General features: G+C 51.4%; 1 protein-coding gene across 1 annotated transcript; it reads right to left on the bottom strand.

Moving 5' to 3' along the window:
* Positions 1 to 189: 189 nt before the first annotated feature.
* Positions 190 to 23,502, bottom strand: HEATR3 (HEAT repeat containing 3). Its single transcript, XM_054570318.1, has 15 exons — positions 23,235 to 23,502; positions 22,944 to 23,116; positions 21,550 to 21,637; positions 19,991 to 20,103; positions 18,774 to 18,883; positions 16,862 to 17,002; positions 15,102 to 15,379; positions 11,259 to 11,349; positions 10,987 to 11,153; positions 10,636 to 10,718; positions 9,790 to 9,926; positions 8,102 to 8,190; positions 5,658 to 5,801; positions 3,125 to 3,301; positions 190 to 915 (listed from the first exon to the last, which is right to left on the bottom strand). The coding sequence occupies exons 1-15, from the start codon at positions 23,370 to 23,372 to the stop codon at positions 793 to 795; spliced, it is 2,052 nt and encodes a 683-aa protein (XP_054426293.1). The 5' UTR covers positions 23,373 to 23,502; the 3' UTR covers positions 190 to 792.
* Positions 23,503 to 24,933: the final 1,431 nt, after the last annotated feature.

The following is a 24,933-nucleotide window of genomic DNA, read 5'->3' as shown; positions in this document are numbered from 1 at the left end:
AATGGTTTGACGTTTTCAATGCCTCAAGGACACAGAGTAATGCTGGAGATCCTGCTCTAAGTCTCATTTTTAATATGTCATATATATTCAAAGCCACATCCATCAACAAGCAAACGCCCTGGAAAAGGACTATCTGGTATATTTTTAAAAGATTTTGTAAGACACAAAGCTTTCGATAAAAAACTTGTTTATTAAAAAATATTTTCTCCCAATTTTGATTTGATATCTAATTCAACAAGGAGAAAGGTTACAAAACAATGGATCAGAACTGTTTATATAGAGAATGACAATCACGTCAGTTCATTTGTATATTCCACTTAGTAATGAAATACAAATTCAGTTCATTCACTTCACAAAGGGTAAACATAATTGATATGTGTTTAATTTTATAAAGCTTATCCATGTTTCAGTTAAAAATTCAGCTAATATAAAATGATACTGACTTAAAAGAGCTGCAAGGCATTACTTTAGACTTCCTTTCTTTTTTTAAAAATAAAATTTAAGAAAAATATGATTGTTAGGAAGTTTCTTCACTGATTGCAAGAAACACCTGAGACACCTTTGTGTTTCCGCGCTTTGCATTCCCAGGGATTAAAACGTGAACGGAGAGAGCACCCACGCCACCGCTCAGACCCCAGAGCCTAGAGAATTTCTGATAGGGTATGAAGTTCTTAGGAACTTCAAATGAATATGCAGGACAGGCACATTAAAAAATGGCTTTCTGAAATGTACACATTCAAAGAAAACCCTTTAGTATAGAACACTTTGGAGAGGAACTGCTCTTTCAATGGTTCAAGTAGTTAGTCTTTTTTGAACAGTTTCTTGATAAGCAACAAACCTTCTCAAGTTCATCTTCACATTGTCGAGCACACATAGCTGGTCTGGGCTGTATTTACCTCTCCCTTCTTTTCGTATCTGCCAAAAGAAAAATCTGATGTGATTTGGTGCAAATTACTAATTCCTTTATATAAAGAAAACATTGAGTTTTGAGTGTATTTCTTTTTAGAACAAGACAGCTGCCAGAATCTGATGAAACATTTCCACTGCCAAGATAAATGGAAGACAGTATGTGAGCCATAAAGATAGGTTGATTGTGTACCTTCTCGTTTAATTAAGCTGGTTGAGGTAACACTGGTTAATAACCACCTGTAAGGTTCCGGCCTGCGAGTCTCACGCACCGTCTGCGTGTTGCATCGCGCGCAACCCACAGTCGAGCCACGCCCGCCGCCGTGTGCGTGGCCCCTTCTCCTCGGCTAATCACCAGGCTGCTGCGCTGTCTGGGGGTGGGTTTGTTTTCCGTTTTATATCCTGCATGAGTGAAGTTACACACGGTTCTTGTCCTTCTTCATCTGACTTCCTTCACTTAGCATGATACGTTCAAGATCCATCCATGTTGTCACAGATGGCAACACTTCAGCATTTGTCATGCTGAGGAGTGTTCCGCTGCGTGTATGGACCACGCCTTCTTTATTCAATCATGCATCGGAGGACACTGGCTGTTTCTGTGTCTCGGCTATTGTGAATAATGCTGCAGTGATTACAGGGACACACAGATCTTCACAAATAAGCGCTTCCAAAATTTTGGGGTGGATACCCAGGATTCTGGGTCATATGGTAGTTCTAGTCTTAATTTTTTGAGGAAACCCCACACTGCTTTCCATGGAGGCTGCACTAATTTCCATTCCCACCAGCCTTGTGTGAGGGTCCCCTTTTCTCCACATCATCTCCACGACCTGCTACTTTGCACCTTATCAATAACGGTTATTTTAACGGGTGTGAGGTGGTATCTCACTGTGGCTTTGGTCTGCATCTCCCTAGTAGCTGGTGAGGTTAAGCATCTCAACACACAACACAATCCAACATAAACACTGTGTGTCTCTGTGAGGTGACAGATGCCGGCCAGACTCATGGCACTGATCACCTCACCATCCATACATAATAGCGGGTCATTACGTTGCACACCTGAAACTAATACAATGTCATAATGTCATATGTCAATTAAATACCAATTGAAAAAAAAACACAACAGCCTGGTGGGCGTGGCTCCGTGGACTGAGTGCCGGCCTGTGAACAGAAAGGTCGCCGGTGCCATCCCCAACCAGGGCACAGGCCTGGGTGGGGGGCATGTGAAAGGCAACCCAATGATATTGCTTTAGCTCTTGCTCAACCGTGTGTCTCTCCCACTCTTTCTCTCTCCCTTCTCCTCTCTCTGAAAGTAATTCAAATACTAAAAAATAAAAACCAGTATTTTTGTAGAAAAAGACAAACAAAAAAACTACAGGCTTCAAAAAAAACACAACTAAGAGTAAATCGCTCAGTCTCCGTCCTAGCGTTAGGTTCCCTGCGGGGGAGGCTCAGCTCAGTACCTGCTGGCCGCCACTCCCACGTTTTTTAATGGAAGGTGCCAAAACATGCAAGTGGAAACAACAGACCAGCATTCCTGTTCTTAGGCACCCACTTCAGACAAAACGATGACAGGAAACGTGCAGGGCCTGTGTCTCTGTTTTCTTCTGGAAAAAAACAACTAGCTTTTATGCCTTAAAAAGTTTCCAGAAAACTTAACTTTCTAGACACACAATCAAATTCACCTGAAACCCATCAGAGTTCTCTCTGTGAGGCCCGAATTCCGCATTAGCAGCTTGTTAGATCAAAGAAATCCACACTGGGAGACAACGAAAAGCAAGATCATCTTCCATCAGAACCTCTATTCTCCTGACAAAGATTTAAAAGCAACTGTTGAATTTAAAAATCTAAAAGCCAAAAAGACAACTATTTTATTTCAAAGGAGTCTGCCTTTTCTCAGAGCGCCCAAGGGAAACACGCACAACAATGACACCGGCCTGCAGCGTATTCCCCGGGTCAGGAGAGGCTCAAGCCGCGGGGGAGCTGCCGGCCGCACTAGGAGGGCGCGAGTGCCTTCGGCAGCACCCAGCCTACAAGGGAAGGGCGTGTCATGCCACATGGCTCGGGCCACAGGGCCGAGCTCCAACTCGGCCAGGCAGCACCCGCAGACAGGGGCCGAGGGGCTGCCGGCACCTCGGAGGGGGCTCGGAGGGGCTGCGCACCACCCTCCCCGCCACAGGATGCCGAGCCATAAGCATTTCTAACGAGAACAGCCTCCTACCCTCATCTTGAAGACTGGCTGGAATTCTTTCAGGGCGGACAACAAGTGAATTTGAACGGAGGCCTTTTCAGCTTCTTTACCGTCTGCGAACACGTCGAACAGAGCATCTAGGGCCTCTCCAGCGACTACCAGCGAAGGGTCCTTGGTGGCGACCTCCAGCAGAAAGCACCCGATGGTCTGCAGGCAACGAAACACACCGTTATCACTAGGACTCTCGGGTCAACTTCCAAAGTACCAGCTTTAAATGTGGGAGGAATTTATGCACAATATTGTATACAAAAATGCCGCGGGGAAATGAAAGCTTTGAAAAGACTGAAGATTAAAGACTTAACATACATTTATAAATATACCAAGTATAATGTAAGATAAACACATCAGAATTCATATTCCTAAATAAAATGAATTAAGGTTCATAAATGATATATGAAAGATGGATTTAGGAAATTAAAAAAATTTCCCCTCTGCCTCCCTCAAAAAAGCTTTCCCCATGGTGTCAAAATGGAACAAAAAATATCCTTTTTCAATTATATGAAAAACACTCAAAGACAATAAAAAAACACGGACCCCAGCACACTCTCACCAGCTGATACACAGGCCGCCCCCCGTCTGCGAAGAGCTGCTCAAGGGCGAGTTACGCCGTGAGGCTGCTCAGCTTCGCCTTTCTGTCTGAAAGGCACGCGCACACCCGGCGCCACACGCGGGCCAGAGCGCCTGCTAGGCTCCCCGGGTCCAAGCCCCGGCTCCACCGTACGTTCCACCCTGAGCAACAGGGTGACCCCTGGACAGTCCACTGGCCCCGCTGGGTCGCAGTTTTCTCACCTGAATCTAAGTGTCCAGATTGCCTCTAGGACGGTATTTAGACTTACGATGCCAGGCAAGAGGAAGCACACAGCACCACCTACAGAGCAGTCTTATTAAAAAGACGGGTCTGAATCTGAGCCTCGTCTGGCCTTGAGCGCCCACTGCCAGTTTGCAGGAGATACAGAGGAGGAAGGAACAAGCTCAGCAGCTTGGGGAAGCCCTCGGGCAGAGTCAGAGGCCCGACGCTGTGCTTAAGGGACAACTGACCCCGGGGTTAAGCGAAAGAACAGGGGTGGGTGGTGAGTGGTCACAGGTGCTGCGGGAGAGCTGTTCTGGGGTAACAGAGGCTTAGAAGGCCCCACACCAAGTGTAATGTGCAAACTTCACTTGGATGCTGGTCTAAACAAACTCTCTGCAAAGAGATACTTCTGGAACAACTAGAAAAGTATAAGTATGAACCAGGTGTTTGACATACTAGGAAATGACTGTTACCCGCGTAAAGCAAGACAGTGGTGGTCATCTAAGAAACCATCCCTGTTTACGACACGCATGTGAACCAGGAAGGGCAAAATACCGTGAGGTCTTTCATTTACCTTAACACACCCAGCAAAGAAACCATAGGAAGTACAGGCAATGGAACACTGCTCATTGCTAAACACGCTTGGTCGGTACACTAAATACATCCTACCTTTCCTCTATTTTTCTTCATGCTTGGAAATGGAACAAAATAGAAAACATTTTTAAAATCTTACGTTAAGCCTGAGAAGAACATGCCGTTCCTAAAGCAGACCTTGGAAACTAGTGTTAAGGGGCGGGCGCCACCGTGCACACACGCCTCTGTGCATGCGCACCAGCCGCAGAGCCACACCGCCCTCTTGTGTGTGTGCGCGCCCGCCACAGCCACACTCTTGCCCACTGAGCGCCTGCAGGTCCCAAAGCCTGGGGCGATGCCTCTCCAGAACTGCCGGGGACTGCAGCTGGGGGTGGGGATGAGTGTCTTCGCTCTATGTTCTTCTCTACTTTTCTAAATGTTTTGCTACGTGCACGTATCATCTTTTGAAAATAAGGGTCTTAAAGGTATCGCTGTCATTGTGAAGCTCTTGGCAGGTTAAGGAGTACGGTATGCTAATCGGTGTATTTCCCATCAGTCAGCAGTCAACGCTTGAGCAGGTGTTAGCACCGTGCAGGGTAATTGCGCCATCCCTGTCGTTAGTTGGTGGTGACACCTTATCTCTAACACTCAGCTCCCGAGCACCTGTGCTGAGAGAAAGCGCCAGAAGCAAAATGCCGAGCGAGCTCCCAGCGGATGCGCAGCAGCAGCAGGACGCGGCTGCCCGGGAGCAGCGGCGCTGCCTCTGAAGGAGCCTATGGCGCGGAGCCCAGGCGTGCGCCAGCCCGGTGCGCGGGCTCCCTCATGGCAGGACAGGCATGTACCCGGGCAACAGCAAAGGCGGGGGCAGCCGACAGCGCCGACCTAGCCTTTCCAGGGAGACAAGTTCGTTTTTGAAAAAGTGTCTCTGGAGCAAAGTTAAATGGCAAAACATGACTCAGCTTCTCAAGTCCCTGCCTCATTCACGGACCCAGAGCAAGCCCAAGGGTGCACTGACTCACACCCTTTGGTGAGCAGCTTCGCAACATGCCGCCTCTCACGGTGTCCACAGTTGTCTTCTAAAACCCCACGCCAACAGCGACTAACCCCTGAGCATTTCAGGGTAGAAGCAGACGGTCTTACCTTGAGAGTTTCAAGCGTGCCGTCTTCTTTGGCTAGGACGCTGCCCATGATTCCCAAAATGCTGACCACGTTCACTCTGACACCGACGCTGGCGCTCTGAACGCCGGCCCTGCACAGCGTCATCAGCTGATCCGGGGTCAGGCACTGTTGGAGGAAAGGAGGGGCGTGCGTGTGAAACCCACCGGTTCCCGCCGCCGCCGCCGCGGGAGACGCGATGAGGGCAGTCTCCTCGGTGCACTGCCCGGCCCTGGGAACCACGGAAGGTCTCAGCAAAGCGGTCACCACGTGACCTAAACCGCTCCCGCAGGCGGCCGGTGGGGTCGCTGTCACCACTTGGCTGTCCACAGCCTGCGAACGGGCCTTGGGCTCCTGTCACCTTCATCCTGATGGACACGGACTACAGAGACTCCAGTTTCTTTTTCGCATTGATTGTGAAAAGTGTTTTGAAAATGTCATAGGACCATGTAGCTTTAATAAAAATGGGCTGAATCTAAACAAGAACCCTGAGATGTGTTAGGGTCGATTAGTAAAGACCATTAAGAACCACTAAATTCTGCAGTGCTTCACTAGTAGCAATACTTTCCGTTTTACGCTCACTTGAATGCACGTGCAGACGCGGTGTTGGGAGAGAACACTAGTGAGTGACCTGCTGCCCGTGAGAGGCAGCCCATTGTGGGGATTAAGGGCTCGGGATCTAGAGGCTGACACTCTGGGTTCAAATCCCAGCCCCTCCACTTACCACCTTGGGCAACACAGCCCACGTTGCTGAGCCCCAGGAAACCCTCCGTTCCCCGTCACAGGAGGAACGGAGGGGCCAGGAGGGCTGAATGCTGCGCATGAAGCACCGCCAGATGTCGGCTCTCCTTTTGTACAAAAGCCCCGAGCAGTTCTCAACCACCTACTGCATTTCTGACTTGCCTGCACTGCTCTGCCAGATCTAAAAGTGACAGCAAATGTGCCCCACTTCCTCAGAACATAATCTGTTGAAAAGAATTCCACAAACGACGGTGTCGTCCCCAGCTAGGACGGGCTGAGAACAGAAAGGGGCATCATGTCATCCTCGGGGTGACTCGGAGCGTCGGCTGCCGTGTATACAAGCCGCGGGTAGGCAGCAGGCGTCCGGGCCTGGGGCTGTCCCTCAGCAAGCCGGGGCCCTAGCTCCTCTCCTCGTAAAGCACCAGGGAGCCAGGGTGCTCCGAGCCCTGCAGCTTGAAGCCTGCGTCCAGGCCCCAGCCAACTGGAGGGCGTGTGCTCTCGCTGCACGTGAATAATATCCTGCTAACGGAGCCTGAGCTGGGAGTGATTTCCTTCCAACATCAGGCTGGCGCAGTTGGTCACTGCCTGAGAACCAGGGGAGATCCAAGTGCTTGATACTCCTCTAAGCCCCCGGGCGGAGGGGCTTCTGGACCCCGGAAGCTACCTGGCGGGCCAGGCATCACAGTGATTCCCATTTCATAGAAACTGAGAGTCAAAAGCTATGTTCTTGAAAAAACACACAAAGAATTTTTTAAAAAGTACGTATTAAAAGGCAATGTTACAGGCCGTATCTCACAGCGAAACACCAGGTATCCCAGCAGGCCCCGGGGCAAGGCCAAGTCAGGGCGCTCCGCTCCAGGGGTGGGCACAGCCCTGTGGGGAAGGGTGCCCAAGAGCTGCGAGGTCAGGTCGCTGCGGGGAGCAGCTGCCTGGACAGGGAGGGCACCCAGAGTGACCGGAGGGCTGGTGACGAGAGACGGAGCCCAGCAGGACCTTCGAGGCACAAGGAGCACCCGGGATGGCCAGTGACCTCAGCCAGCTCGTTGCTGGTAACTAGGGAATGTCTGTTAATTTGAGAGCATGGGTCATGGTGTGGTGGCTACATTCTTAGAAAGTTCGCTTTCTGTCACAGACATAATGAAGCACAAAATAAAGTACTTATGGGTGAAATAATGTGATTTGCGTTCAACGACTTCAGGGAGCAAACACGAATGTGTCAGGAGACGAAAGGAACAAGGATCCAGGATGCCGGCTGACGCGCTGCTGACACCTGGCAACGGCGCCTGCAGGTGCACCGCAACTGTAACAAGGCGCTCCTCTCTTGGCGTTCAGGGAAGCTGGGGGCGTCCTTAAGGAAAAGCAGAGCCTGTGCGCGCCAAGGGCCCGGCAGGTGCCCTGTGTGGGGTCAGGAGGGCACGGCCGACCATGTCCTGACCAAAGTGTTTCAAAAAGACAAACGCCATTCAGAGCAAATATTCACAACACCCCTGTCAAATAAGTCACACCGCTGACAAAACTTCTGCGGGCTGGTGGCGGTGGTGGGGAGAAGGGAAAGGTTTTATGTTTCGCTTGAAGCACTTTTGCTTTCTTGTTACAAGAATTGTTGCAACAGAAATAAAAACTTGAAAAATAATTAAGCAGTTAACTACAGACTCTGCCAGTTCCATATAGACGCTTTGAAACTCTACCTGAGAAATGTTCTTGGAGGCCATTGTTTGCAAAAGGGCCCGCAAGGCACTGCTTATGGCTTCCAGGAAGTCAACGTGCTTCGCAAAATCTAAAACACAGAAGAGAAACATGAATTTTGCCTTTCTCAAGACAAGTGATTTTGTAGAAAAGGAAACAGAATTAAAGCAGAGCACGTTACACGTTAAGACGTGCCATTACAACGTGCTGTTACAACGAAAACACCTGGGGGCGGGAGCCAGCCCTCCTGGTTCGCGGCCCCTGCTGCGGCCTGTTCGCCTGGGTCGGGGAGACGGCCACACGGGAAAAACCGTGCCGGGCGGGGGGGTGCTCCACGGGCAGCCCCAGGCCTGGACGCTGAGGCCCGGCCTTCCCTGGCCTGGCCCTAACTCGGGACACCCGGAGCTGGCTCTTGCAGACTGGCTTTGGCTTTACACGGACCGGTGGGCGTGCTGGGCTGGAGGGATGGGACCTCCTTCCCCACCGGAGTCCCCAAAACCCACGCCCACCGCCCAGCTGAGAACTGCTGCGGGGCCCGGTGAGGCGGCTTCCCGGCTGTTCAGGGTCAGGGACCCCGCCTCCCCTGCCCTTCTCCCCACGCAGGACAAACAGATCAGCAGTAATTATGCTGACACAGCCACATACAAGTGGTGGCAGGGTAGGGGGGCTGTCCGTCCAGGCAAGCTGGCTCCCTAACCCTCTGCAGCGAAGAGAAAGTGAACTAACTTGGTGCGATAGGTTCTATTCTCAAAAAACAGCCACAACAGTACTTCCACCTCGACAGGATCTTTCTGAACCTGGACACTTTCAGAAAGATTGGAGTCTATTTCCACTCCCCCAGAACCTGGGCGGGACTTGAGGACTAAGCCTTCAACCAGCAGAACGTAAGAGAGGGCCAGGCTAGGCCACTGAGGAGGACACGACTCCCACCTGACCCGCGTCTGCGCTCCCCTCACCTCGGCCCCTGCCTGCAGCCCAGCCCCAGGCTGTGAGGGAGCCGGGGCACAGGGAGAGGTCATTAAAGGAGGACAGTTATCTGCATATAGTATGTGCCTAGGTTTTTGTGTACAAATGAAACTAATCCATATCAGAGACCTGCATAAGATTTAGCTCTTATTATGCTTAACAGAGGCATGTTAAGAAATGCAAGGAGTAGAATTGTGTGAATGCTGTTCTCCCATCTGCCTTAAAAACACATGTGCACTTTTATACTGAGAACCCCCCGGAAGAAAACACAAGGAGCTGTGAGAGGGATGGTGGGGCGCGCACAGGAGGGATGCCCTCCCCCTTAGGTCCTCTAAAGCTGGGTGAATTCTGCAAAACGCATCCTTGCCACCCATTCAAATGTAAACGAAGTGGTTTTATCTTTAAGAAGAGAAATAAAGAATAGAGAATTAGCCAAATGCACTCGTGCTAAGTTTAAGGTATTTGTGATTGAGCCTTATGAGGCCTAACCTAGCCGGATGCAAACAGTTTCCCTGAGAAAGAAAACTAGACAGAGACCGGCCTGAGACCCCGCCGTGTGCCGCCTTCTGAGTCTGTACCCCCTGCAGCTGCAGCTGCACGACTGTCGGCGTCAGCAAGGGGTCCTGCAGGCTGCACGGCCCACCGCCAGCCGCCAAGTCCCAGTGTCCACCCCTTCCAGCTCCGCCCCCGTGCGCAGTCTACGGCAGCAGGCCTACCTCTTTACCTGGCTGAGAAAAGAGCAGAGTGGACAGGTGCTGCGCGAGGGCCTGGAGGGCCGGGGCCCCGCCCAGGTGCTCCACCTCCAGCAGGGAGACGAGGCTCTGGAGGCACACGAGGGCTCGGCACTGCACGGTGTTCATTCTGCAACGCAAGCGAGACATGCTGTCGGTTTCTCTCACAGGGACCCCGTGGAACCCAGGACCGACCGTCCCCCTAAGCTGCCAGCTCCGACCGGAGCGTCGGCGGCAGCGGGCAGAATCCGAGGCAGGCCGTTCATCTGGCCAATCGAGCCGAGATGGACCCCAGCGCCCTCGCAGCCCACCTGCGCCGTCCCTGCCGCACCCGCCTCCTGGTAACCCCGAAGGTCCAGACTTTTATGGTAAGCATTTCCTTGCTGTCCTTTACAGGTTTACCACACGCGTACGCATCCCTAAACGCAAGAGCTTGCTGTTACTTGTGTCTGAGCTTTGTAAAAATGGAATCAGTGTGTACACTCTTTGGTGCCTTGCTCTCTTGCTCAGTGCTGTTTCACCCACGTGGTGAGAGGTTCCGGTTTGGGCCCTGTGCAAGGCCGTGTGTGCTCCACTGTGGATTATGCCCACAGTATTCACCCATCCTGCCGCCGATGGGCAGCGAGGGCGTTTCCAGGGTGGGGCAAGTGTGAGCCAGCACAACGCACGCCTCAGGCCTCAGCGCACACAAGCATGCATTCCTCCAGGGCGTGCACACGGACAGAACCCGAGAGTGGGGGGCAGAAGGCCCCTTCTACTGTGTGGGGTCTGAAAGAGTGGGGTTCACCCTTTCATACAACAACGACGACAAAAGGTTTTGAAAACAGAAAAATTCTTACTTTCTAACCAAAGGTTTCCAAGTGGGGTTCCCAGAACATATGTCAACTGCAATGCTGTTTGGAAAGGCAGTTTTCTCAAATATCTAGATTTTTAAAAAGTCATAAAGCAAAAGTTAAAGAGCAGGTTCATTTTACACAGATCCCTTTCTAAAGCCTCAACGGATTCCTTCCAGGTGGAACGCTCAGCCTTGCTAACGACGCCCGTCAGCCCACGTCTGGTGCAGGCCGTCCTGTTTAGCATCCCGACCCCCTGCAGCGGGAGCTTGCTTCCTCTGCACACAGAACGGGCAGCTTTCCCCAGCCTCCCCCAAGCCCCATGGGGTTGGAGGGGCCCGGACCGAGGACACTCACCTTCTTGGGGAGGAGGAAGCTGGTGAGGGCGCTGTGGACCTCGTGGGAGAGGCAGAGGGGAGATAGCAGCTGCCCAGCGCCCTCGCAGAGGGTGTCCTCCATGAACGCCTCGCTCTCGTCGCTGCTGGAGGGCTCCTCCTCCCATTCGTCCTCGTCGTCCGAGGGACCTGGGCGGGGGGGGGGGGGGGGCGGGACACAGAGCCGAGCGTCAGGCTGGTCCTGGGGGCACCCGCCCCCTCAGCCCCGGGGAGGGAGGGAAGCTGGCGGCGCACCTTCACTGCAGCACATGTTGACGATGATTTCCAGAGCAGTCTGCTGAGCCGTCAGCAGCGCGGTGGCCTCTCGCAGCTCCTTGTCAGTAGGCTAGAAAACAACCAGACAGCCGGCTCTCAACGCCTGGGATGGTACTTACATGGGAATTCCCTTAGTTAAAGTGCACCAGATGATTTCTGCCCGGGCACAGGGCGGGGACAAGGGTCCTAAGGAGGAAACACTCATCCCTCCCGGCACTGGGGAGCCAGCCGCTGTCCACTCCCAGCTGCCCGCACGGCTGTCACTCTCTACGTGCTGCTTATGCGTTCGGGAGAACAGATAAATAGGAACTGTGGACTAAATTCGCCCTGAAGCTTAGCCTAACGTGTTCAGAAGAAGCTGAGCACACTAAGGTTAGAGCAAGAGCCCACCTCAGACGCCAGGCACCGGCGCACAGCACACCTGCCTCTAGCTGCTTAGACGCCTTCCCGGAGGTGGCTGCGCTAACTACGCACACCCTCTGCGGTGAGGGGTGGGAGGGCTGGCTTCCCGGCCTCCTTGAGGGGCAGCCATACAGCCTTTCTAACACTGAAGCAAGACGGGGCTTTTTCCCTCTGGAAATAAATTAACATCAACTTACCAAGGACCATTCTTAAGAGGGGTTCTATACATTTACGTGACCTTAATTTTGCAAGTCACCTCATGAAAAGTGAAATAGCTACACTGTTATTCCAAAACAGTATGTAAGCTAAAAATAATGTATATTTTATTGTCTGAATGATGGATGCACTATAATTTATTAAGCATTTCACTGGCATGGAATATTTCAGATTACTTGGATACCTTATTTCCTCAGATTTACTGGGTCAAAGTTTAAAAACACAACTAGAGACCTGTGACATCGTCACAATTTCCTTTCCAGTGTATTTATTCCCATTTATAATCCTCCAGCAACTTCCTTGTACAACAATTTAACTGTAATTCAAACGATGTCCTTAAAAAAAAAAAGAAAGGCAAATTGCTCATTGAAGAGATGTGGCTAATTTAATATTTGTACTCCCTTTACTGCTGGCAAGAATGAATGTAAAAATTATTCCTATTTGCTGTGGGGGGGGTATGCCACTAAACAAACATTTACAGACTCCACAGGCCGGTGCTGGGCTCTTCCCCACTTAAAATGCACGCGGTTCTGGCTTAGAAGCATCTGAAACTAAGTTCCACTTTGTCGTACGACGCTCCTGCTCAGAACATCCCGCGCTTCTCACCGTTACCGCGCTGACAGAGGGGCCGTGCCGTGGGAACGCGGAGGCGCCCGGGACTCGCTGCGAAGAGCTCGCGGTGGGGGGGCGGGGGCGGGGGGCGCGATGCGACGGCACCGACTACAGGGTGACAACCGGCCGCGTGGGCGCTGGCGGGGGACTGCGCTCCTGCTGCGTGTGTTCACCGGCGACCTGGGTCGCTTCTCTCCTTACACACTCGGGACCATCGCTTCTCGGTTAAATGCTGCAATTACAGGTTCTGCCTCGAAAGGACCCCTGCGCCACGGAAGACCCGAGCTGCCTGGCCGGGAGTCTGCGTTCCTGGCGCGCAGCAGCCCCGCGCCCAGCAGCCCGCGGGCCGGCGGGCCGGCCTGTTAATCATCCAGCCCACTCGGTTATGCTAACAGACTTTAAAAGCAGGCTTTTGTTATAAGCTGCATTTTATAAGCACCAAAATTCTATTTTTAAAGAATCCTTAGGGAAGTACATCTCTAAATATCAGTTAAATGCCTACAGTTTTTAACCAGTCTCAGGGGACCTGGAGCTCGGTCCCCTCTGCCCCTTCAGAAAGGAGCCCCTTGGAGGCAAGGCTGGCGAAGGGGCAACACTCGGGAGTGCCGTCCTCCCACGCCGCGGCCTGCAGAGGGTCCTCCGACAGCCCGCCTGGGACTTCCATTCTGTGTGGACTGGAATTCGGGGTAAAGCTGCTGCACCAGTCGGGACAGACCCAGGGCAGCTGCAGGACGGCCACCGGCATGGACTGTCCCCCGCCCCCCGACGGTACACAGGTGGACGGAACACCACGCCGTCCCAGGTCTACAACCTAGCCCCCCTCCGACAAGCCAAGAGATGTCCCTAGGGCTCTTTACAAACACCCTTTGGGGAGGACAAGGCGCATGGCTTTGTGGTCGTCTATCCTGCTTCACCAATTTTAAATTCTGCTCAACTCTGACTCGGACGCACAGTGAGACAAGGAGTTGACTTGGGGTTCGCGCATGCGTCGCCTGCACCGAAGCGGGGCGCCAGGACTCTTCAGCCACTTTATGATTTGGAAGCAACTCAGGCGGTCACCCCTGCCCCCAGCACAACGCGCTGCACCTAACAGCTACTCACAGGGGTGGGAAAGGCCGTTCCAACTACGTTTTTTTTTTCTTTAAACCACCATCCATTCGTGCTTTACGAGACTTCGTGAACGCAAAGAAGTAGTAGACTGATTTTCAGTGTATCTCACATAGAGAATTCTTAATGGGCATAACCTTATCGAAGCTCTGAGGCCCTGACGGAAGGCCATTCTCAGCCCCAGTTCCCCTCACACGAACAAGGACCGCCCCGTGCGAGGCTGCAGGGGCCGTGGCCTCCTCGCCCTCGGTCAGGACGGCTTCGCAGCCCCCTGACTGTGCTTCCTGCCTCCAGGCCCCCGACCGCCCCGCCTTCATCACGCTGCCTCTGCCCCCGCCCTTAAGACGGCTCGGGAGTCCTGTCCCCCAGCCCTCTCTGCCTGCCTCTCCCCTCCCTCTGCCCTCAGGTGAGCCTGCTCCAGACAGTCTGCTCCCTTGGGGCCCCAGGCCCAGCCCTATTACAGTCCTTAGCACGGGCATTGCGGTAAATCACCAGGACGTGTCTCTCCTTCTGAGACGGAGCAGTCCCTGAGGACAGGAAATACGTCTTCATCATCTTTCGTTTCTCAGTGTCTGGCCCAGTGCCCAGCACACAGCAGCAACAGAGACGGATGCACCTGAAGGAACCAAGGCCTGGTCCTCCCTGGCCTCCTGCCTCCGTGCTCACCTCCTGGGGACGCCTTCTCTGAGCACGGCTCCGTCTCTGCGGGCCGGCTCGGAGGAAGCGTTTCCGGCACCCGGGACTGCGCGCCCTCGCGCCACCGTCGCCCGGGCTGCAGCAGCCGCCAGCCACCGCTCCTCCCACAGTCCGCCGCCCTCCTCCGTGCAGCAGCAGTGGGCAGCGGCAGGGCCGGCCGCCGCTCCACGAGATCAACACCGAAATCAGACAAGGGAGTCCTGGGTCGGACGCTCCAAGCAAAGTAAAAGTGCCTGTAGCTGGAGGGCAGCCTGGGAGACGACGTTACATGGACTGGGGAGACACGGCAGCTCCGAAGGCGAGGCGATCGCCTGCTTCTACAGTGTCGCCCAAGTTTGGTCTATCCCACCTTTGAAACCTTCTGTACATAGAAGCTTCATTTTAGCCCTGGCTGGTGTGGCTCAGTGGACTGAGCGCCAGCCTGCGAACCCAAGGGTCGCCCGTTCTATTCCCAGTCAGGGCACAGGCCTGGGTTGTGGGCCAGGTCCCCAGTAGGAGGCGCACACGAGACAACCACACATGGATGTTTCTTTCTTCCTCCCTTCCTCGCTCTGAAAATAAATAAATCTATCTTTTAAAAAAAGTTTCATTTTAAAAAGGAGACTTTCTTCCCTTTGGGGGTAGATTTCTAATGTTCTATATCAGAGTTCATTTGGAAAAGAGGACCGATTTTTACTGAAATTCACTTTCTAATTAATTTTGCTGTAACATTTTTCTACAAAACTTAGGATACCGACTCAAAGGAAATCTCCGTATTAATCCATGTGTGAAAGCAGCGCTCTGACTTACTGGAAGTAAATCCGAAATGAAAGTTTTCCTCCTGACTCTTCTCTTTGGTGGAATTTCTTCCATTTCATCGTCTTCGATCAAACCACCCCCGTTCGCGTTCTCCAGCACGTCCTCGGTCTCGGCAGCGGTTTTCACCCTTTGCGTCTCCGCCTCCTTCATTTGAATGACCACTTTACCAGCGTCCATTTCCAGAACTTCGGATAAGGTCTTCAGGATAGCATTTATGATTTCTGCTTGACTCTTGGACGGAATAACGTCTTTCAGATTCCAAATCGTGCCTGGGAAAAAATGAGCGCAAGGACAAAGGAATCGCCTGTGAAATCTCTGATTAAGTACGGTTTTCACGAGATTGGTTCTTTAAGCTTGGGTGTAATTTCAAGAAGTCTTGATCCCACTGCCTTTGTTCGGTTTTAATTAAATGTCAGAGAGCTGTGCACAGAGGCAGCTCCCTTTACTGGGGCCTCCCCAGTCCTCTCCCCTCCCTGGCACACACTCCTCTGGTGCTACGCCTAGCAACAGAAAGAAGCACTGATCAAGTTTCTTTGAAAACAACAAATTAAGCTGCCTCGTTTTCTTTCATCTTAACCTGAACTGCTCTCCAAGGCAGCGGCTTATATTCCAAGAGTGGAATGGAATGTACTAAAATTCCACGGCCTTGCAGACAAGCCAGGCAGCACGTTCTTGGTTTTTTTTGATTATCCTAATAGGACAGGAGCTACCATTACGTTAGGATAATTGTTTCAAAAGTGGCTGTTAAAATAAAAATACTTCCTGGATATATACCCAAAAGAATTGGAAGCAGGGACTCAAACAGATATTTGTCCCCCCACATTCACAACAGCGTTATTCAACAGCCAAAAGGTGGGAGCCACCCAGGGGTCCACCCACACACGAGTGGCTACACCAAACGTGGTCCATACATACGGTGGAATATTATTCAGCCTTAAAAAGGAAGGAAAGCCTGCCACAGGCTACAACACGGATGGCCTTTGAGGCCATTATGTTAAGTGAGATTAGCCAGTCACCAAACAAACCCAACAACTTATAATCCCACTTGCATGAGGCACCCAGAGCAGACGGAAAGTAGAATGGTGGTTGCTGGAGGCCGGGGGTCGGAGGGGGGCGGTGAGGAGCTGTTTAATGTGGACAGAATTTCAGTTTTGCAAGATGAAGCAAGTTCCGGAGACTGGATGCATGACACTGTGAATGTACTTAACGTGCCTGAACTGTACAGTTAAAAATGGCCAAGATGGAAAATTGTATGTTATGTACATTTTACCACTAAAAAAAAAAAGAAACACCTCTCAAGATAAATTCCCTCTGCAAGGCCAAAGGGCAAGAGAAAAATATGCGGAGAAACTATAATATTCCCAACTACTCGACAGATCATCAGATTATTTCTCATGCTTGTATTTAGAAATTCTGGGGGTAAAAGAGCTGGGGGCGGAGCTCTTACAGAAAAGGGCGTGGCCATGTCCCTGATGCCCGTGGCCCGTTTCCCATCGCCCTGGTTAATAAGGGGACCCTGACAACAGCGTTCCTTCATCAGGTAAGGGTGGCCTGTCACACTGACAACAAATCGGTTCTAGAAGGCTTCCCGACTGCACAACCAGCTGAATGAGGGGTCTCCTCCACATTAAACTTCCCAGTGCAGACACAAGCACGGAAGGCCGTGAGGGGTGAAATAAAGGAGTTTCGGCCCCATCTCTCCCCACCACCAGTTACTAAGAGGCACACGACCTCCCCTGGCTAAATGTTACCTGCCACCAATGTCTTTAACAGCGTACGTTCCATGGAACTGGCCGGAGCCAGCATCGCTGACTCCAGCACCCGCAAGGCTGAGCCACTGAAGGACTTCAGCAGCTCCGGGTTGTCCTCCGTGACCGTCTGCAAGCAGTAGGCTACGAAGACAGAAACTAAACATTTAGAAACAGTGCACTCCGCTAGCGTTAACTCACACCAAAATAACTCATCCAAAAGCATCTGCGCCTCTGCAACTTCTCCAGACACAGTTAGCTTTTGTAGGACACGAGCTCAGGACAGCACACGCCCCTGTGGGTCCCTAATGGCCGGTGCTGCCGAAGATGTTTTTCTTTTTTCTTTGCTTAATTTCTAATTCTTTACAGAAGCAGACTTTTATAAATATAATTTAAAAGGCTCTTACATGCCATGACAACGTGGAGTCACTATAAACATCAACAAAGGCTAATCCTCAGCTACTCACTGGGGGCCGGCAGCAAACAGTCTGCGAGCCCAACACCTGTCCATGGACGACATCCTTAGAGTAGTTTTGTTGCCGATAACCAGCCTTAGGTTTTGGGACATTCTGGCTTCCTTTAAATTCAGCATGACCTTAAAAGTTACAGTTATTTCTGGTGAACCAGTATTTCTTTAAGAAAAAAAGTATTTTACATGAAAATGTAAGCAAATTCAGAGATGTGTAAAATATTGAGAGACATATGAGCCATTTAACTCATCCCCTGAATTAAAACAAGATAAATCTATAACACCACTAAGGCACAAAATTATGAATATAGAAGTGGAGTTTTCTTTTTAAAAGCTGTGAACTTTGCAGAAATTCTTTTTTTCTTAAAGATTTTATTTATTTATTTTTAGAGAGAGGGGAAGGGAGGGGGAAAGAGAGGGAGAGAAACTTCGATCAGTCGCCTCTCGCACACCAACTGGGGACCTGGCCTGCAACCCAGGCATGTGCCCTGGCTGGGAATCGAACTAGCGACCTTTGGTTTGTGGGCCAATGCTCAATCCGCTAAGCCGCACCAGCCAGGGCCTGAAATTCTTATTGTAACAGAAACTGTCCTCTGAGATTAAAGGTCGCCTACCGAATTCCTAGCTCCACTGTTTATAAGATGCACATTGACGGGCAAACCTCCCTCCGCCAGAGATTCCATTCTACGAAAATGATTGTTAAATTTTCCCCAGTAGTATTTGCTCCACTATGTGTTTTTTCTTTTCTGTTCTCTTAAAAGTGCCCATTAGAGCCAAGAGAAACATCATTAAGGGGAACACTCTTTGTGCTTGCCAGGAGAGAGGCAGAGTTAAATAAAAGGATGCCTGCCAGTATGATGGGCAGAACAGAAATGCTTTTCATCAATTACGTCTCCATCTACCCCAAAGTTCTGCTGAGCACCCACCCTCCGGTTCTGTCTCCTACCCCTGCTGAGTGAGGACCCCTCAATGGCTGCCTAACCCCATGGACGGAGGGTGGGGGCCAGGCAGCTGAAGCGGCTCACCTTCCTTTCCTGTCCACGGAAGGGCGGCAGGCCCAGGTTAACCGTTTTCTGCTAAAAGTATGAGAATGTGGTATAAGACGTTTAAAGAGGTCTCGATTCCAATGAATTGTGGCTCAAAGGCCTACTAGCTGTGGGTTGCTGCTTCCCAGTAAGTGGGCGGTGAAAGCTCGAGAATTAATAGAGGCTTCTAAAACCGGTAACACACTAGAAACCACACGCGCTCAAATAATCACCTCCCTCCCTTTCCGAGGGAAGTGCAGGAAAAGTGTGTGAGTATTCACCACAGATTTTAAAAGCTATGCATTTATAGACAATGAGGGGGAAAAAAATCACTCTTGTAGAATAAACATGCTTTGTCTGAATTAAAATTTTCAAATAAGGCCACACATACTTAATAAAGCGCCACCTTTTCCCCACTTACCTACTGAAATGGCCAGGTCAACGTTGGTGGAAAACCGACTTAAATACTTTATTACAATCTCCAAACACCCTTCTTTGTTGAATATAGATACTGCTTTACTACTGCATTCACTAAGTGGAAGAGGGGGGAAAAAAAGTTTTACTATTCACGTTTTAACAGTAAGAAACCAACCACAGAAATTCATGAGAAAATAAACGAGGCCGCATAAAAGAACCAGAGTCGGCACCAAGCCCCTGCCATCTCTCAGGCGGAGGGTGCCCGCACCCACTGCTGGGCACTGTCCACAGGCACAGCTGGGCGCCTGTGTTTCTGCGTCCACGTCAGAGTAGGGTCCTGTGGCCAATCTCTTTACCTGCGCCCCGGTTTCCTTATAGGAGGTTCGAGCTGGAAGAGATCTTATATATCACGTACTTCCAGACGAGGAAACCCGGCCCCAAAGGGCAAGGCGATCTGTCCCACGATCACACGCTTTGTCGGTGGTTCCTTGGGTCCGGCCTACTGTTCTTTCCACTACACCCCAGGAACAGTAAGTTAAAGTGAGGCTAAAAGGTCCCTGTGCTTATCCTCCTAAAGCTTTTAGGTCAGAAGTATAATCTTGCTAAAAATGTAGACCACAACATGGGGTAGAAAAAAGTAAATCCAGGCTGTGTTTCTAGCTATTTCCACTCCTGACCACGAGGGTCCCCCACCTCACTGCTGCCGTCACGGCACAGAGCGTGGCCTCTCCCTGCTGGGCCACGGGAGCTCCTCTCAAGCTCTCAAGCCGGGATCCACGTCCCGGTCACGTGGCAGCGCCGGGGTGGCAGAGTAAAGCCCCCACCGAGCTTTGTGGCCCTGTCTCACTCCAGATGCCAGACCAAAGCAGCGATGGCCCCCGGCCTGGCTGGCTTTAAGACAGATGCTGCTTCAGGTACGTGGGCAGTGGGGGAAGGGTGTGCGGTGCGCGCCCTTGGCCAGGATTCCTCTCATTTTGGCCAGTAGGAACGACCGGAGAGGAGAGCGGTAAAGCAGGCAGAGATGTAGTGGTGTGATGAGGGGAAGGGCTGAGCCGGGCAGGAGGGCCGATCTTAGGTCACCTGACTTGACCGCCTACCAAGCGTCACCGCAGCGGACGTGCAGGTGCACCGAGGAGAACAGCCGTCCCTCCGGGGTGGGACAGAAAGATCAGCAGCCCACGTGGCATCGTAGCAGGGGGCCAGGCCTGCGAAGCGCCTTACCATATATTCCACAGCACGTTCACGGCCTCATTGGCTATGCTCTCAACAGAATTTCCATTCCGATCTTTTTTTTCCTGTGACGACATCTCATTTGAATCCAGTCCAGCACTACACTGTAACCAAATATCATGATTAGCACCCTGGTTCAAAAGAATAATTAAACAAAAAGGCTAATGATAGTGATGAATCACAAAAATGAAACATCAAAATGACAGTGGTTCACAAGCCAAGCAAGTTCTCATAAGCAGTACTGTTCCCACAACCCTGCTCCCCTTTGACCAGAGATACAGACAAGAAAGGGTCCACAAGTCTTTGAACAAACTAGACATAAAGCATGTCACACTGAAATTAAAATTTAAAATCAATACCAAGTATTTTATCTAATATGATAAAGACAGTAAATAAAGTGAAGAAACACAACGCATAATAAAGGCTAACATCTATACAATTCCTTCTTTGTGCAAGGCACGAGTCTAAGCACTTCACGAACATTAAGTTATTTAATCCCCACCACAATCCTATGAAGTAGATGAGCTATTATCCCCAATCTCCCCGTACACGTAGGAAACCGAGGTACAGAGAGCTCGCTGAAGGTGTCGCTCTGGTATATGGTGAAGCTGGGATTCAGGCCCAGGCATTCCGGCTCCAAAGCAGGGGCTGTGAAATGCTCCGCAGTTCTGCCCCGCTGGTATGACCCCCCCGCCCCCAAAGCTGGGCTTCTCATCTTGGCACTACTGACATTTTGGACTGGGTGGCTTTCTGCTGTGGGGGGTGGGGGGGTGTCATGTGCACTGTAGGGTGTTTAGCAGCAGCCTTGGTCGCTACCCATTACATCCCAGTGGCAGCGCCTACCCCCCGGCTGTAACAATCAAAAACGGCTGCAGACTTTGCCAAATGTCTCTTGGTGGGCAAATCATTCCCCGTAGAGCCACTGCTTTAAAAGGGAACAAGACGGGTGCCTCTCATCGAAACTGGATCAGCTTTTCCAGAGCCTTTAGTGAATACCCCCCATCAGTACAGGACAGTGGATCAAGTACAGGCAGGCGGGGGGGAGGGCACGCCTTAGTCCTGAGCCACATCACGCAACCAAGCTGGCATGATAGTTAATCTGGGAACTTAATGTCACCTTCAAGGCAAATCCCTCATGTCCGTACTTCAGCTTCCTCATCTGTAAAATATGAATACTTTACAGATGCCAAGTGGACTGCTGTGAGGATATAACAGTACGTAAAACAGCACCGGCGCCCAAATAAGCAATCAATGATACTAATTATTTTCACTGCAGGAAGTGTAAAGTCTAAAGGAGTCTGTTTATAGTTTTAGGAAAGTCTTTTCCAACTAGCTTATAAATAAATGTAGCGGGGACAAACTAGAGACTGCTATCAACAACAAGGGATCCGTGTTTCCAGGAAAATAAAATTCCCACAGGATGTTTTGAGGAAAAACAAAATAACTAACACCAAAGAACTAAACAATCAAACAAACAAAGCCCCCCACTAAGTTTGCAGAGTGAAAGCTACATTTAACCACTGCCATCAGGAAACTGGAAAACTCCATACCTCTTTAAGCAGTGCGACCAGAGGGGTCATGATGTCCTTCGTCACCATGTCATCACAGACTTCAAAACCTCCACAAGCACTGAGGTTTCTACACGAGAGGTTTAAAATATATGTTACTTTCAGACCACGTTCGTCACAAAGCACTACGAAGCTCTCAAATCATCACAAAGCACTACGAAGCTCTCAAACTTATGTCTGTTTCTAACCCAGGCGAAGGTTTCCCAGGTGAAGCTGCTTATTACGGCCATGAGATGTTGCAGAACCAAGCCACCGGTTCCTACTTGCCCACGGTGAGGTAAGCAAATGACTGAGTCCTATAACTGACAAGTCCCCCGAGAGAGCACTGCGCGCGCGCGGGGTGTGTTCCCTAAGGAAGGGAGAGGGGAGAAGACCTTTCCTATTTAATATGAATATATCACAGCCTAATCTTATGTGAAAGGACCTTGTCTTGGAATCAAGACTTCGGGGGCAGCAAGGGTAAGGCTGCTGAGAACGACACCCCCAGAAGCGACCCAGACTCCCTATGTCAATGAATGAAAGAGAACAGAGAGCTAAGGACCACATCGCTAACTTCCACTCTGGCTCCCTCTACAGGCCGCTCGCTGCACAGCCACCGCTGGCCTTCTGAAAACGGCAATCAGATCACGGCACTCCTCCTTAGAATGAATAGGTCCTTTAGCCCTGGCCCATCTCTCCAGCCTCATCTCCCATTACACCCGCCCCACCCCTCTCACCTGCCCTTCTTTAACCACGACAAGCCCTCTGCTGCCTCCCTGCTTTGCTGTTGCTGTTCCCCGTCTGGTTCCTGCTCTTTCTCGTTTTGCCGTATCTGGCTCTCTCATCCCTCAGCTGTCATCAGAGCGCATCCGATTGAAAGTAACGCCTCACCCCTAACTCATCATCCTCTTGGTTTTCTCCACCGCACGTCTCACTCTCTACTGTCCGTTTTACCTGTTCATTGGTCTCGTCTGTCTCCCCAGCACGGTTTTGGGAAGGCAGGGATCTCGGCTGCCTTGCTCAATGTGCTGTCTGCTCAAACTCCCCTGCACCTAGGAGACGGCCACACAAATACTGGAAACGTTCCCTGAACCTCAGGGCCCTCTGGAAGATTTCTTGGAGAGGGGAGAATGTGCGGTAGGTCCTGAGGAACAGGCGCTGGGCAGGTGGCTGCTGCCAGGTGGACACACGGAAAGCGTGGCAGCCTCTGGAGTCTGAGTTCAGGTCCTCCCTCTACATGTCCCGCCCTGGTCACTGGATGGGGCTCCCTGGCTGCCTAGGACAGGTGCACTGAGTATGAAACGGGACAAGCGACGACGCGTGGCGCACAGGAGGAGCTGGCTGGACACAGTGCCACCCGGGCCCAAGGCACCGCCCCGGGCGCCCTCCCCACTCACCTGAGCGCGCCGGCAGCCGTCTCCCTCACCCCCAGGCTGGGGTCGAGCAGCAGCGGCCCAAGGCGGCGCACGGCGTCGCGGCGCGCCAGGTCCGGGAGCGCCGGCCGCTGCTGCACCAGCCGGGCCAGCCCCGCGCAGGCGCACTCGCGGACCTCGGCGCTCGGGTGCTGGAGCTGCGGACCGGAGCAGACTGTCACAGGGCGAGCAGAGCGCAGGCGCGCGAGGGGCTCCGCCGCAGGCCCGCGTTCCTCGCCCGGCCCGCCCCTCCGGGTCAGCGAGCCCTGGACCCACCTTTTCTAGCAGCTCCGCTGCCGGCCCGTCGTCGTCCTCTCGCTCAGTCCCGTTCTCCGCCGCTGCCAACTCGGCCTGACAGCCGCCCGTAGGGGAGAACTGCGGTCTCTTGAAGCGCTTCGTCCTGCTCTTGCCCATGGCAACGCGCGCTGGGGGGAAGACCGAGAGAAGAGGGCAACAGCAAAGTAGCGGAGGTTGCCCAGCTGGCGGTAGGGTCTGGCCGAGGGGGATGGCCCGTCCGGCTGCTCAGCTGAGCCGGCAGACTGCCGAGCCCGCGTGGCAAGCAATGCGCAGGCGCGCGGCGCTGCCGAGGAGGGTGCTGGCGGAAGGAGCGCGCAGGCGTAGAGGAGAAGGTGGGCGTGGCCAGGCCTGGCTGAGGGGCGGAGTCCTGTGGAATTTCCCTGGGAGGAGGAGGCCAGATTTTAATAGTAATTGGAAACGCACCTCCCACCAGGTGGTAGCGTTTATCAAGTTACTTAACCTCGCCAAACCTTTACTTTACATAATATTCAAATAGGATTATGGTTACCTAATTGCAAGGTTATTGTGAGGTTTAGATAAAATTATGTAAAGCACGTAACACCAAGCCTGACCTATAGTAGGTGCTCAAAAAATATTGTGTCCTTGGCACCTAGCACAACTCCTGTCATAGACAAAGGCCAGTTAATGTTTTAGAATGGACTCCCTTAAGAAGTTACTTAAATCTTCTTGCCTCACTTTCCTCATCAGTAAATTGGAGACACCAATAAAATATACCTAATGCCATCGTTAAAGGATTACATGTTGTTTGTAAGATGCTCTGAACAGAGACTGGAGCATAACAAGCACTACATAAATGTTTGGTTGAACTTTTCACTTAACAGATAATAAAAGGATTCTTTCACAAATATTTATTGAGCACCAGGTGCAGTGCTGGGCATTAGGATAAAATAATAACCAAGACAGATTTGGTCCCTGTCCTTTGTCCTTATGGAGTTTAAAGTTTAGTGAGGATGTGTTAAATATATAGTAAGTATACAAATAACTATTTGATTACAGTTGTGATAAGTGCTAAGAAGAAGGAAATGTACAGGAGACTCTTAGGTAGTCTTTATAATTGCACGTGTGTGTGTGTACTGAGCACCCAATAAATGCTCAGCTGTCAGGGCAACACGGGATGGAATAAAGTTCACTGCAAGGCCACCCTGCCATCAAGCAGTTGACTGTCTGGTAAGGGAAATGACATTAATTACTATAGTGTATTTTGAAAAACAATCACAGGGCTAGAGCTAAACCTGTACAGAAGCTCGAGCCTATTCAAGACCTAGTTTAGGTACAAAACTTGTAGCCCCAAATACGTCAGTTTTACTTCCTAGATCTTTTATGTGGCCTGTCTTCTGCCACCTCCCTAGTCCAAGCCTTCTCGGGTCTCCAAGTGGCCTTCTGGTCTTTCTCTACTCTGTCTATCCATAAGGCAGCTAGTGAATTTTTTCAAAAGGAATGTCCCTCCAATTTCTGCCATTACATTGACTCCCTTTGCTTAAAACCTTTCAGTAGGATAGGCTTTCCTTCCCCTTAGGATAAGATCAAAATCTTAGTTGGCTGCAGGGTTTCCTCCCAGCCCACACCTTCATCCCACCTTGCACCCTGCCAGTTAGACACCATCGGGAGAGCAAGACTCTTTTCTGCCTCCTGGCTTTACAGAAGCCCCAGTCCCCAC

This window comes from Pteronotus mesoamericanus, unplaced genomic scaffold, assembly GCF_021234165.1.
Source record: "Pteronotus mesoamericanus isolate MK-2021 breed Mesoamerican mustached bat unplaced genomic scaffold, CSHL_Meso_final contig_202, whole genome shotgun sequence".
Lineage (NCBI taxonomy): Eukaryota > Metazoa > Chordata > Mammalia > Chiroptera > Mormoopidae > Pteronotus > Pteronotus mesoamericanus.
The sequence above is the reverse complement of the archived record's forward strand: the minus strand, read 5'-3'. Positions and strand labels throughout refer to the sequence as shown.